The sequence below is a fragment of the Dipodomys merriami genome, unplaced genomic scaffold, assembly GCF_024711535.1.
Source record: "Dipodomys merriami isolate MVZ:Mamm:240054 unplaced genomic scaffold, mDipMer1.0.p SCAF_55, whole genome shotgun sequence".
Classification (NCBI taxonomy): Eukaryota; Metazoa; Chordata; class Mammalia; order Rodentia; family Heteromyidae; genus Dipodomys; species Dipodomys merriami.
In genome coordinates, this window is record NW_027206124.1 from 1,794,774 (window position 1) to 1,808,208 (window position 13,435).

The 13,435-nt window shown below is 53.8% G+C and overlaps 1 protein-coding gene across 1 annotated transcript; it reads left to right on the forward strand.

Annotated features, from left to right (window-relative positions):
- Positions 1-520: 520 nt before the first annotated feature.
- Positions 521-6,930, forward strand: Nol12 (nucleolar protein 12). Its single transcript, XM_069999878.1, has 6 exons — positions 521-673; positions 2,303-2,408; positions 2,704-2,752; positions 3,133-3,275; positions 6,036-6,130; positions 6,363-6,930. The coding sequence occupies exons 1-6, from the start codon at positions 591-593 to the stop codon at positions 6,526-6,528; spliced, it is 642 nt and encodes a 213-aa protein (XP_069855979.1). The 5' UTR covers positions 521-590; the 3' UTR covers positions 6,529-6,930.
- Positions 6,931-13,435: the final 6,505 nt, after the last annotated feature.

Genomic DNA, 13,435 nt, shown 5'->3' on the forward strand with positions numbered 1-13,435 from the left:
CAGGCCCCACAACCGACAAAAAACAAACAAGAAAAAAAAAAAAAAAACCAGGGTAGAAAAGCCAGGCGCCATGGCTCACACCTGTAATCCTTGCTCTCAGGAGGCTGAGATCTGAGGATCGTGGTTCAAAGTTCAGACCAAACAGGAAAGTCCTTGAGACTCCAGTTAACCACCAGAAAGTGGCGCTGTGGCTCAAAGTAGTCGAGTGTTAGGACAGCGCCCAGGCCCTGAGTTCAAGACCCATGAGAGACAAAAACAAGGGGGTGGGGAAGAAGGTAACTGGTCCAGCACCACAGAGCTGTGGGTGGAGCTCGAGCCTTAACTCAGGAAGAGCAGCTCTGCGTGAATGATGGCACTTGGGCGCCTCTTTATCACTGAATCGATTTGGGAAGAGGGCAGAGGTGCCGAAGACGAAAACCACAGCGGTACACCTGTGGGGATAAGAAACAGGCCTGGCGGCCCCTTTAAAAGGCGGGGCCTAGCGGGCGGAACCACAGAGCGACGGTCCGTGAAGCGCTCGGAAGGCCACGCACGCGGCACCGGAAGTCTCTCAGGAGAGGGCAAGCCGCGCCGCCAGAAGCCTCGCCAGTATGGGCCGCAACAAAAAGAAGAAGCGAGATAGCAACGACCGGCGGCCCCGACTCGTGCTCAGCTTTGATGAAGAAAAACGGCGGTGAGTGGCGAGAGCAGACGCCGTTCCCCTCGGGCGGTTTGCAAGGCCCCGCTTAGGTTCTCGCGCGCGCTCCCGCCCAGGCCCTTCCGGCCCCGCCCCTGGGCGTGGCCAGCGCTCCGAGCCACGCCTTTTAGCTTCCGGAGAGCCTGGGCCCGGGCCAACCTACTCCGGATTGGTCCTGCACAGTAGGCGCCCCGCCCGAGCCGAGGGCTGATACAAGTAGTGTGGGGGCTGGGAAGGTGGCTCAGTGGTAGAGCGCTTGCCTAGCACGCATGAAGCCCCGGGTTCGAGTCCTCAGCACCACGAAAAAGCCAGACGTGGTGCTGTGGCTCAAGTGGTAGAGTGCAGCCATGAGTAAAAGGAGCTCGGGGGCCGGGCGCCCGTAGCTCCCGCCTGTCATCCCAGCTACTCAGGAAGGAGGCTGAGATCTGAGGATCGAGGTCCAATGCCAGCCCGGGCAGGAAAGTCTGTGAGACTCTTACCTCCAGTAAACCACTAGAAAACGGAGTGGCGCCGTGGCTCAAGCAGTAGAGCACTCGCCTTGAGCTGAAGAGCTGAGGGACAGTGCCCAAACCAGAGTTCAAGCCCCACGACCGACCAAAAAAAAAAAGCAGCAGCAGGTCAGGGACAGTGCCCAGGCCCAGAGTTCAAACCTCAGGACTGACAAAAAAAAAAGCTAGAACTGGAGGCGTGGTTCAGTGTTAGAGTTCCAAAAACACAAGCTAGAGTGCAAGGCCCACCAGTACAGGAGAAACAAGACCAAAGAAACAACAAAAAAGGTAGGTAGCACAGCAGCAGGGCCGAGAGTGCTGAGTGGACCAAAGCAGCTGCTCCTTCGTTTTCCTGAACTTTTACTGCCATGCATTAGAAATGACTGGGGAACGATTAACCACACAAGTGTGTGTGTGTGTGTGTGTGTGTGTGTGTGTCTGTCTGTCTGTCTGTCTGTCCGTGTGTGTCCATCCATGCGTGTGTGTGTGTCTGTCTGTCTGTCTGTCTGTCCGTCCGTGTGTGTCCATCCATGTCACCTAGGTGTGCAGTAGGCTGTATCCTCTAGGCTATGTCTGTGCATGCTCATGTTCTGGCAAGGTCAGTCACCTGACAACTCGGTTCTCACAGTCTCTGTCATCCAATGATGCTCAGCTGTACTCTGTGCCCTTTGGCGAACATTCTCACCTCTGTGCCTTGGTGTCTCTGTCTGTAAAATGGGGTACCACACAGCTTGTGAGGGTTCGGCAAGTTGACAGGATCTGTCTCATAGTGAGTGCAGCATTGGTGGTTTTCTCATTGTAGAACAAGGTCTTTTTGCTGGATGCTAAGGGTTAGAAACTACCCTTGAATGAAAAAGCGTAAGGAACAGCATCCAGGCCCCAAGTTCAAACTCCAGTACTGGTGCACATGTGCACACACACACACACACACACACACACACACACACACACACACACACACACACACACACACTACCATGTCCTCCTCTCCTTGCACATGTGCACACACACACACACACACACACACACACACACACACACACACACACACACACACACACACACACTACCATGTCCTCCTCTCCTTGTTCCCTCCCCCAACTCTCTGGGCTCTCTCCGGCTTTCTTCCTTTCTACAGGGAATTCCTGACTGGCTTCCACAAGCGGAAAGTGGAGCGTAAGAAGGCAGCCATTGAGGAAATAAAGCAGCGGCTGAAGCAGGAGCAGAAGAAGCTGCGCGAGGAGGTAGGTGTGTGTGTGTGTGTGCGCGCGCACACAGGCACTAGTAGGGGTGTGGGGATGCGGCTGCGCGAGGAGGAGGAGGGGTGTGTGTGTGTGCTTGAGGCTTGGATGGCCCTGGAGGGGGCACTAGTAGGGGTGTGGGGATGCGGCTGAGAAGTGCTTTGTCCGGGTAGAGTCGCTGAGTCTGGGGAGGGGGGAGGGGGGAGGCCACATTGCTCTGTGAGCTGCAGTCTCCCAGGCCCCTGAAAGGGCTGCTGCCCTGTCTGACTCACTGTGGCTTCTCCCCATTTGGCTCCAGCGCCACCAGGAATACTTGAAGATGCTGGCAGAGAGAGAGGAGGCGCTGGGTAAGCCCCTCCTTGGCCTGAGTTTCTATGTCCCTGGGTGGGTGGGAGGGTAGAGGGGTGAGGCCGCCTCCTTCACTGTAGGGCTTTGGTTGCTGATCTGTGGTCAGGAGCCAGAAGGAGACCCGCACCTCATAGGTAACTGAGTATAAGGACCGGAGGGCGGGACATCATCAGCTCCAGGTGTCACTTGGCTTTGTGTGAAGTGGAAACGGGCTGGGGCACAAGGGGCCAAGTGGTTCATGTGCCCCATCGCCTGCAGGCTGGGCTGGGGGCCAGTGCTTTGTGGGTGCAGGGGGGCCATTACAGTCCAGGGCCGGGAGCAAAGCTGGAGCCTGGGGGCTGCTTGTGGGGCTGAGACCTGGTCTGTGTCCACCCCGCAGAGGAGGCCGATGAGCTGGAGCGGCTGGTAACAGCTAAGACAGAGTCGGTGCAGTACGACCACCCCAACCACACAGTGACTGTCACCACCATCAGTGACCTGGACCTCTCTGGGGCCCGGCTACTGGGACTGCCCCTTCCTGAGGTGGGTCCCCATCATAGCCCTGGGGAGAAAGGACACTGGACAGACTGGCTTTCAGTGCTGGCCCGTGTCACAGTTTGCCAGGCAAGGGGCTCTTTCCTTTCTGCATCCTTGGGCTCTGAGACAGCTTGGCAGCTCCTTGCTGAGGGTGAGTGGCTAAGGCCCTGAAATGGGTGCCGGCCCAGCCCTAGTCAGTGCTCTCTCTACAATGCCCTTTTTTTTGGCGGGGGGAGGGGGAGAAGGAGGGCATTCCTGTGGCTTGAACTCAGGGCCTGGGCCCTGGTCCTGAGTTTCTTTTGCTCAAGGCTAGCACTCTACCACTTGGGCCGTAGCACCATTTCTGGCTTTTTCTGTTCATGTGGTACATGCATGCCAGGCAGGCACTTTACATTCCTAGCTCCTGTATTGCTCTTGACTGTCGCTGTCCCCTGACATGGTGAGCTGCAAGAACCCTCCCTTTCTGTACACTGATGGCAGTGTGCAGCCTATGGCTTGTGAGTCATTGGCATAAGAGAATATAGTTGAAAATAGCATCCAGCAAGTATTCAAGCAGATAGAGTGTGACTGTGTGGTTTCTGTAAGAATTTATATATACGTATATTCTTGTCCACAGGGGCGGGTTTCAGGATGTGCACTCAAGCCCTTTTTATATAAGGGACTTTAAATCATTTTTAGGTCACTCATAAAAGCTGGTACACGGGGGCTGGGAAGTTGGCTCAGTGGTAGAGCGCTTGCCTTGCATGCCTGAGGCCCTGGGTTCGATTACTCAGCACCACATAAGCAAAAAGAAAAAAGCCGGAAGTGGCGCTGTGGCTCTAGTGGTAGAGCACTAGCCTTGAGCTGAAGAGCTGAGGGACAGCGCCCAAGCCCAGAGTTCAGGCCCCACAACCGGACCCCAAAAAAAAAAAAAAAAGCTGGTACACGGGCTGGGAATGTGGCTTAGTAGTAGAGTGCTTGCCTAGCATGCATAAAGGCCTGGGTTCGATTCCTCAGAAAAGGCTGGAAATGGCACTATGGCTCAAGTGGTAGAGTGCTAGCCTTGAGCAAAAAAGGGACGGTGCCCAGGCCCTGCGTTCAAGCCCCAGGACTGGCAAAAAAAAAAAAAAAAAAAAAGCCGATATAGTGTAAATGCTATGAACATAATTGTTATACTGGATCTTTGAGAGACTAATCACAAGAAAAGACTTCTGCATGGTCAGTGCAGACAGACAGTTTTTCTCAATATTTTTACTTTGTGCAGTTGCTTGAGTGATTGCATGGGTAGGGCGGGCACATTCATGAAGTTACAGTATTAAATACATTTAATTTAGGGCCTGGAGGCTGAAGCAGGAGGACAGAGAGGCAGGCCAATCTGGCTACATAGAGAGACCTTGTTCCCTAGAAAATATCCTCCTATGGAGCACAGTGTCCTGAGGGTTTTTTTTTTTGTTTTTGTTTTGTGTGTTTGTTTTGTCCGTCGTAGAGCTTGAACTCTGGCCTGGGCGCTGTCCCTGAGTTCATCAGCTCAAGGAGAGTGCTCCACTACTTGAGCCACCGTGCCACTTCCTGTTTTCTGGTGGCTCATTGGAGATAAGAGTCTCATGGATTTTCTTATCTGGGCTGGCTTTGAACCTCTATCCTGAGATCTCAGCCTCCCTGAGTAGCTAGGATGACAGGCGTGAGCCGCCCGCGCCTGGCTTTCCTGTGTCCTTTTGACATCTATCCTGACCCCATCCTCACTTTCTACTGTATGTTCTTCCTTCTGCAAGGTCTGATAAAAGACAAGTCCAATTGCTTTTGTTTTGTTTTGTAACAATATCTTGCTATATACCGGGCACTGGTGGTTCACACCTATAATCCTAGCTACTCAGGAGGCTGAGATCTGAGGATCTCGGTTCAAAGCCAGCCTGGGCGGGAAAGTCTGTGAGACTCTCATCTCCAATAAACCACTCAGAAAACCAGAAGTGGCACTGTGGCTCAAGTGGTAGATTGCTAGGCTTGAGCTGAAGAGCTGAGAGACAGTGCCCAGGCCCAGAGTTCAAGCCCCACAACTGATTAAAAAAAAAAAAAAAAGATCTTTGTATGTATCCCAGGCTAGTTTCAAGTTCTCTGTCTCCTGAGAGGCCGAGGTCTCCCCAGTGCTGGGGTTATAGGCATGGCCATTTTGCTGAGTGGGGTGTGTGTGCATGCACATGTGCCAGTCTCAGGGCTTGAACTTAGGGCCTGGCTGCTATCCCTGAACTTTTTTGCTCAAGGATAGCAAGCTGCTACTTAAGTCACAGCTCCATTTCTGGCATTTTTGGTAGTTAATTGGAGATAAGAGTCTCATAGGCTTACCGGCCTGGGATAGCCTTGAACTGCCATCCTCAGATCTATTTATTTCATCAAACTAATTACTTTCTTGAAACTTAATAATATAAAAGTGTTATTAAAGTCTTATACAGAAAGACATTACTAGAGAGGCATCACCATCATATTTTAATTCAAATTATTTCTAACTTCATTTATCCACAATGTTGAGAAAAATGGGAATTCCTACCATGAAAGTTTATCCTCTAAGAGCCCATTCACAATGATCTCGGTCTCTTAAACAGCCAAGGTGAACTGCTGATGCTTGGCTGATTTTTCTGCTTGTGAGTGTGTGAGCACTGCTATCCAGTGCTAGTGGACGCCTGGGGTGTTCTGAAGCTGGGCTTCAGACACTGAGCCCCACCCAGGTCTTGGAGATGGCAGGCCATGCCCCCGTCCGCTCTTAGTAACGGTACTTGTCCTGTGCTTCTCTAGCAAGGGGCCGGAGCTGGGTCTGAGGAGGCGCCATCCATGGAGAAGTCAACTAGAGCCTTACCCAGGAAATCCAAAGACCCCCTGCTGTCTCAGCGGTGAGCCTGCCCTGCATCTCCCGGAGTCCCACTTGGCATGGCTGGCCCTCGGGGTGGTGTGGGCAGGATAGGCCAGCAGGCTCTCGGGAGTCAGACCAGGCTGACTTTGGTGCTCCTGGTGTTGGAGAATCATCCCTATGTCCCCTCTGTGAGTGGACCCCCAGCCTCCCACCACTGGTCTGTGCCAAGAGGTAAACTGAGGCCTGGTCTTACTATTCTGGCTCTCCCACAGAATCTCCTCCCTCACGGCCTCACTGCATGCACACAGCCGGAAGAAGGTCAAGAGGAAAGCCCCTCGCCGGGCCCAGGGCTCCAGCGTGAAGCCGCCCAGCGCCTCTCGTACCAGCAAGACCCAGCGCCGCCGATTGACAGGCCGAGCCCGGCACAGCGGGGAGTGAGCCCCAACGGTACCTCAGCTGGGCGTCCCTGAAGGCCAACTCCACATGGGACGACCCAGCCTGAGCGTGGGCAGCCAGGCCCTGTCCAGCCGGCGCCACCGTGCCTGAGGACTCCTGACTGCTTCCGAGCCACTGGGGTTATAGGTGTTTGCCCCGTGAACAACTGTTTCTGCATTCCAAAGGAAGATCATCTTAGGGGCTGGGAAGGGGCTCAGTGGTAGAGCGCTTGCCTTGCATGCATGAGGCCCTGGGTTCCATTCCTCAGCACAACATAGGCAGAAAAAGCTGGAAGTGGCTCAAGTGGTAGAGCGCTCGCCTTGAGCTGAAGAGCTGAGGGACAGCACCCAGGCCCAGAGTTCAGGCCCCATGACAAAAAAGAAAAAAGAAAAGAAGTTCATCTTAGATGAGTGTGGCCTTATTTGATCTGGTCCCCTGAGGCTCGCTGTTGTCCATAAGGGCTCTTGCTACAGGTTCCTTCCAGAGTGTTCTTCAGCTGTGGTTTCCTGGTGTGAGAGCCAGGGGCAGGAGTGCAGGACTCGGTTGTGGCTGCTCAGGGGCGCTGTGTGGGGCCGCAGACCTGGCCTGTGAAGAGCTAAGCTGTGTGCGGGGCCCCAGCGAAGATCACGGGCTAGTATGAGAGATGGTCAGGACCCAGGGTGTGCGTGGCTGTGTGGGGTCTGCCTGGGAGTGGCTGCAGGGTCTTCCTGCCCCGGGCTGGGCGGGAGCCTGGAGGACAGGGAGGAGCCCAGAGTGCAGGGCAGGCCTCCCCGCCCTCGGAAGGGGGGCTGACGCAGGCTGCCCGGGGAGGGCAGGCTCCCCTTCCTCGCCATGAGGATCCGCCATCTGGATTCAGGCCACGTGGGCAGGGAAGGCGCACGCGTGGCTTGTGGCTGGAAGGGGCGGGGGGGACCCTTGGCTGGCTTCTGCCCTCCTTGCACGCAGGTTGGGATGATTTGTTCTGCTTCGCCGCACCAGGGACGCCAGTCCTACCTCTCCAGGTGCTTCTCATCCCTAGCCTCACCTGGGGACCTCAGTGGGCAGGCTGCCAGCCCTGGGGAGAGCCCTGGCCACACGGAGACCTGCCTGCCAGGGCTGGCTGCCGCCGAGTGGCCATGACACAAGTGGTGTTCCAGGCGGGACGTCCAGTCCCTTCTCCAGGGTCACTCCTTACAACCCACCCTTTGTGTACCACCAGCCTGTCAGCCAGCCAGGGAAGTTGAGTCACAGGGTAGGACAGATCTGTAGAGGGGGGAGATGGAGCCAGAACCGTGGAAGGAACTTGTCTGCATGCTCCATAGATTGACGGCTCCTTCCTGCTCTCCATCCTGGGGCCCAGAGCTGACCTTCTAAGGCCCTCGTGAGGAAGAGTGAGCATACAGGCAGCAGAGGGCCACAAAGATGGGAGGTTACCAGCCTGGAACTGGGAAGGCTGGAGGGCTGAGATGGCAGGCTTCGGTCTTTCATTTGTGCCATTAACACATGGCTTATACTGCGTGATAGAGGGGAGTTGTTTCCTCCTCAAACATCAGATAGTTGAAGCTGGGCGCTGGTGGCTCACTCCTGTCATCCTAGCTACTCAGGAGGCTGAGATCTGAGGATCACGGTTCAAAGCCAGCCGGGGCAGGAAAGTCCGTGAGATTATTTCCAATTACCCACCAGAAAACCAGAAGTGGCACTGTGTTTCAAGTGGTAGAGTGCTCACCTTGAGCTGAAGAGTTGAGGGATAGCACCCAGGCCCAGAATTCAAACCCCACAAATGACCCCCCACCCCTCCAAAAAAACAATTGGACATCAGATAGTTGTAACAGAGCATGTGCAGAGGTAAGTTCCCGACTCCTACCTAGACTGACTGAGCGTGTGTGTGTGTGTGTGTGTGTGTGTGTGTGTGTGTGTGTGTGTGTGTGTGTGTGTGTGTGTGTGTGTGTGTGTGTGTGTGTGTGTGTGTGTGTGTGTGTGTGTGTGTGTGTGTGTGTGTGTGTGATGGACTTGAACTAAGCCACACCTCTAACCCACCACTTTTCTACTTATCAAATAAGACTTCAGGAAATTTCTCGCCTAATTTAAATTCTTTTCTGTGACAATGTCAAGGCCTCCAGGCATCGGTGCCTATGACCACAAACAGCACCCTGTCCACAATCTTGTGACCCCTGGAATGAGAGGTCACACTGGGAACCTCCAGGGTTTGAAATGCTCCTGGTTCTGGCACAATCGGGGCCACGCAGGAGGCAGAGGAAGGAAGCTTCTCCCGCCCTTCACTCGCTGCCTCTGGTCTGGAGTGCCGCTGGATGGGCATGGCGCCTCCGTGGGGTAGATTCCAGAAGACGGTGCCCACGTGGGTCCCACCCCAAGGAAACAGCTTACTAGCTTGTACACAGGTGTTAAGCCCTCCAAATCGGTTCGGTGAGCCCAAAGCATTCAGGGCCAAGATTCAGCAAAAAGAAACAAAAAACAGTGCTGGTGTGTGGTTCAGCTGTATTGTTGTAGCCTAGCAAGCTTGAGGTCCTCATTCAAACACCTGTACTGCCAAAAAAATAAACAAGCAGTGCCATAAGCTAACAAGCTGCTATTTGACTGGCAACTATTTAAGCTTGGGGATTTCCTGGAAAGTTTCCGATTTCTGGCCTCTTGGGAGCACTCACTGCTTCTCAGTGCTCTTGGGCTGAAGTCAGACCTGCCAGCCCTGTTAGAGACCTGGCCATGCAGCCAGCCCTGCTCCATCTCCGGCAGGCCCCGAGCTCCACCTGGCCAGCCCACCCACAGCCTTCTCCCAAGGGCCACCAGGGTGCCCAGAGCCTGAGCCCTCTGAAGCATCCCCTAGAGCTCTGGGAGCCTGGATTGCACACCAGGCTCTCCTGGAATCACTGGGTGGCTTTAGGCACCTTGCTTAAGCCTGAGCTCCCTGGATAAGATGGGCACAAACATGCCAGGTATGGGTGGGAAGGTGTCTACCTCCTGACACATTAGAGGAAGGCTCTTCTTCTTTCCAACCTTCCTGGTCAAGGGCTGCAGTTCACCACTGGCCATCAGCTAGGTTGAAGAGGGACTGCTGGGCAGCTACAAAGCCACACACCTGCCCCATCTCCCCTCCCAATTTCCACCCCAGTTTCTTTCTGAGCCCTACACCTGCTAACCTCTGCTTCCCAGGCCGGTGGACTCATTGCTTGCGGGTCTTTGCTCAAAAGTCCCCAGCCGTCTCAGTAAGGCCCTCTCTGAACACCTTGTATGAGAAGCCATGTCCCCCTCCACTTGGCACATTCCCCTTCTCTGTTTGGCTTTCTCTTCAGCACCTGTCACCAGCTATCAGACTCTACTTGGCATAGCTACTGCCTGGGATCTGTTTTTCTTCCACAAAAGCAAGAGAATCAGTCTTTTGTTCACTGATGCACCTTAGCACACAGGACTGACAAAGGAACTCCATAAATAATTACTGGTAGCAAGCACCACCCTGAGCTGGCCCTAAGGTTTTACCAAATTGCCATACTCTGTGCTCAAATGAAGCTCTTACTCCAACCCAGGCTCAGAAAAACTCTCTCTCTCTCTCTCTGCTGGTCACTGCTCTGAGGTTTGAATTCAAGACCTGGTCACTGTCCTTTAGTTTTTTTCTCAAGGCTACTGCTCTACCACTTGAGCCATACCTTTGCTTCCTGACTTTTTTTGGGGGCTGATTAATTGGATATGAGAGTCTTATAGACTTTACTGTCCACACTTGACTTCAAACTGCAATCCTCAGCTCTCAGCTTTCTAAGTAGCTAGGATTACAGGTGTGAGCCACCAGTGCCCAGCATCAACTAACTTTCTCAAGATCACCCAGTCCTATAGTGGTAGGCATTGAACATAGGTCTTCACCCATCTTGCTTAGAGTAAGAAGCACCAACCAGGAAGTTGTAGGAGCCGGTGGCTCATGTCTGTAATTCTAGCTACTCAGGAGGCTGAGATCTGAGGATCATGGTTTGAAGCCAGCCTGGGCAAGAAAATCCCTGACAGTCATATCTCCTATTATCCAGCAAAAAGCTATTAGTGGAGATATCACTCAAATGATAGAGCACCAGCCTTGGAAAAAGCCCAGGGACAGTGTTCAGTCCCTGAGTTCAAGCCCCAGTAGGGTGAGGGAAGGAAGCTGTGGTTTAGCCAGTTCCATGCAGGCCCAGGATGACCCATCAAGGAGTTTTTCCCTCACCTTGGAAGGACGCATGTTTTTATTTAGATGTCCCCTCCTTCCCGCCCCGCACAGGCCTAGCATATCCCAGGCACAGATGAGTGAGTGAATTAGCAAATGAGGACTGTGGTGGAGTCAAGACCAGAGGTTTTGCCCTAGGACCCGGATTGAACCACGGATGGCTGCACGGACTAAACGTGCGGCAAGTCCCGCGCTCCCCGGCAGCTGGGTCCCGCCCGCCTCCGCCACGCCCCCTGTCCTCGGCGGGTCCAATCACACGCGCGGCATGTAAATGAAGGTCTTCCAGCGAGCCAATAGGAGCGCGCCAGGGCGTCCCACCCACCTCTCAGGCAACGTTTTGATTCATTGTTAAAATAAAGAGGCCGTGACCCTGGCACTGGCACCACGGCCGCCTCGGTGCGTGGAAGCCCGAGCAGAGGTTGGTACAGATCGAGTGGCTTAGGGGAGGCCGGAGGGAGGGTGGGGAGAGGGGTGGGGAGGAACTGGCTGGTTGGCTGGATGAAGACCGGGCGGGGTGGGGGGTGGGGGTAGGGGGGGGGGTCTCTGGGTGGGGCATGTGAATCCAATTAAGGCTTTTTCGTTGTGGTCGTTACTCTAGCCACATCTGAAATGCATCTGAGAGAAGGCTTGTGCTAACGGTTTGGGGAGCAGAACCCTCACAGCCCCCCGCCCAGAAAGATGAGCAACGGTCTCCTGCCAAGGCCATGATCCTTTATGTGGCCGCAGGAAAGAACTACCCAGGTGTGTGTGGAGGCCGCTGACCAAACACCACCGGCAGGTGGATGACCAGAGGGCCACCCGGGGAGAGCTATGGGCGCCCCTCCCCTCTTCAGGGGAGGAAGAGCTGGGGGACCTCAGTTCTCAGCTGAGACTGGGGGGGACCAAGACCTGGTCCCCTGGGAGCTGAGCAGGCAATCCTTAGGTATGGGGTGACCCAGGGAAGCTGTTTGAGGATGTTGGGTGCCTCCCCTATCCCGCGTTCTTTTCCCGGGACTCCCGGATGCACTGGGCATCTTTACTTCCAGTCGCTTTTCTTTCAAGCTGTGGATCTGGGAGCCCCGGGAGGGGGAGCCCTGGGCTCAGGTCAACATGGGGGGGGGGGTTCTTTATGACTAAGCTGTGTCACAGACTCACCGCGTGATTCTAGATGGTCCATTTTTCTCTAAGACCTTGCCTTCAACTCTGAAAATACCTGAGCAGCCCCCTGCCTGACTCCCAAGGGACCTACAGGGGCCCCAGTGGGGTCCAGTGTCCCTCACTTTCATCAGAGAGATCCTGAGCACCCCGACCCCCTCCCCCCAGGTCCGGGGCTTGAACTCAGCCACTCAGATCTTGAGAGCCAGGAGACCTCTCCGTTTGAAACTGGCATTGAGCTACAGTAACCGAGTAGCTACAAGTTTCTTAATCTATAAACTAGTTATCATCTAGGGAACTCATTTGAATGGTGCACCCCAGGACTTACCCCCTAGGACTGAGGGGGGGAATCAGAAGAGGGAACTTAGAATCTGTTCTGTTTGTTCTGGTTTGCTTTGGTTTTGGTTTTTGTGTGTGTCAGTACTGGGGCTTGAACTCAGGGCCCTGCCCTCTCGCTTGGCTCCTTCACTCAAACTACCATTTGAGTTGCACTAATTGGAATCTCATCTGACTTTTCTGCTTGGGCTGGCTTCAGCTTGCACCCCTCAGATCTCAGCTTCCCGAGTAGCTAGGATTACAATCATGAGCCACTGGCATTGCCTAGTTTGTGGTTTTTGTTTTTGTTTTGCTTATTTATTTCTAGCGCCTGTACTGGGGCTTGAACTCAGTAGCTGGGTACTTTCCCTGAGCTTTTCTTTTTTCCTTTTTTTTTTTTTTTTTCTATTTTTGGTCTAAGATAGGGACTTGAACTCAGTACCTGATGCTTTTGCTCATTGGCTAGCAGACTATCAACTAAGCCATTCCTCCAACCCCCTTTCCTCCCCTCCTTCCTTTCCTCTTCCCCTCCTTCCTTCCCTTCTCCCCTCCTTCTCCTCCTCCTCTTCTTCTTCATCCTCCTCCTCCTTCCTTCTTTCTTCTCCTTGTCCTTCTATTCCTTCTCCTCTTCTTCTTCTCCCTCCTCCTCTTCTTCCCCTCCTCTTTCTTTTCTCAAGGCTAGCACTAGCACTGACCATTTTAGCCACAGCTCCACTTCTGGCTTTTGTGAAGTGTCATGGACTTTTCTGCCCAAGGTAGAACCATCATCCTGAGATCTCAGCCTCCTGAGTAGGATTACGGGCATGAGCCACCAGTGCCTGGCTGTTGGTTTTAAGAAAGATGAGTCTCACTGTATTGCCCAGATTGGTCTCAAGCCCTCACTCTGTATCCTCCTATCTCAGCCTCCTGAATAGCTGGGACTATAGGTATGGACCTTCAAGTCTGGTTGAATTTTTTTTTTTCCAGTGCTGGGAATGGAACGCAGGGCCTTGGCCTGCTAGACAAACTCTACCACTGAGCTAGGTCTCCAGCCCTATACAATCTGTCTTTTTAGGAATATCTGAGGAGGGGTATAATTCAGGGTCTTGGAATACCATTCTGCACAACACTGCAGTAAGAACTAGAACTCACACACAAAAGAAGCTGCTTAGTGGGTGCTAGTGTTTGTGGAGTGGATAACAAATGACTGGTAGATTGCCTAATATTCCTGAGTTCATTTGGCCTGCAGAAATTAGGGCTGGGGTCCATGTAGGTGGCCTGCCAGCCCTTGAGTACCTTTCC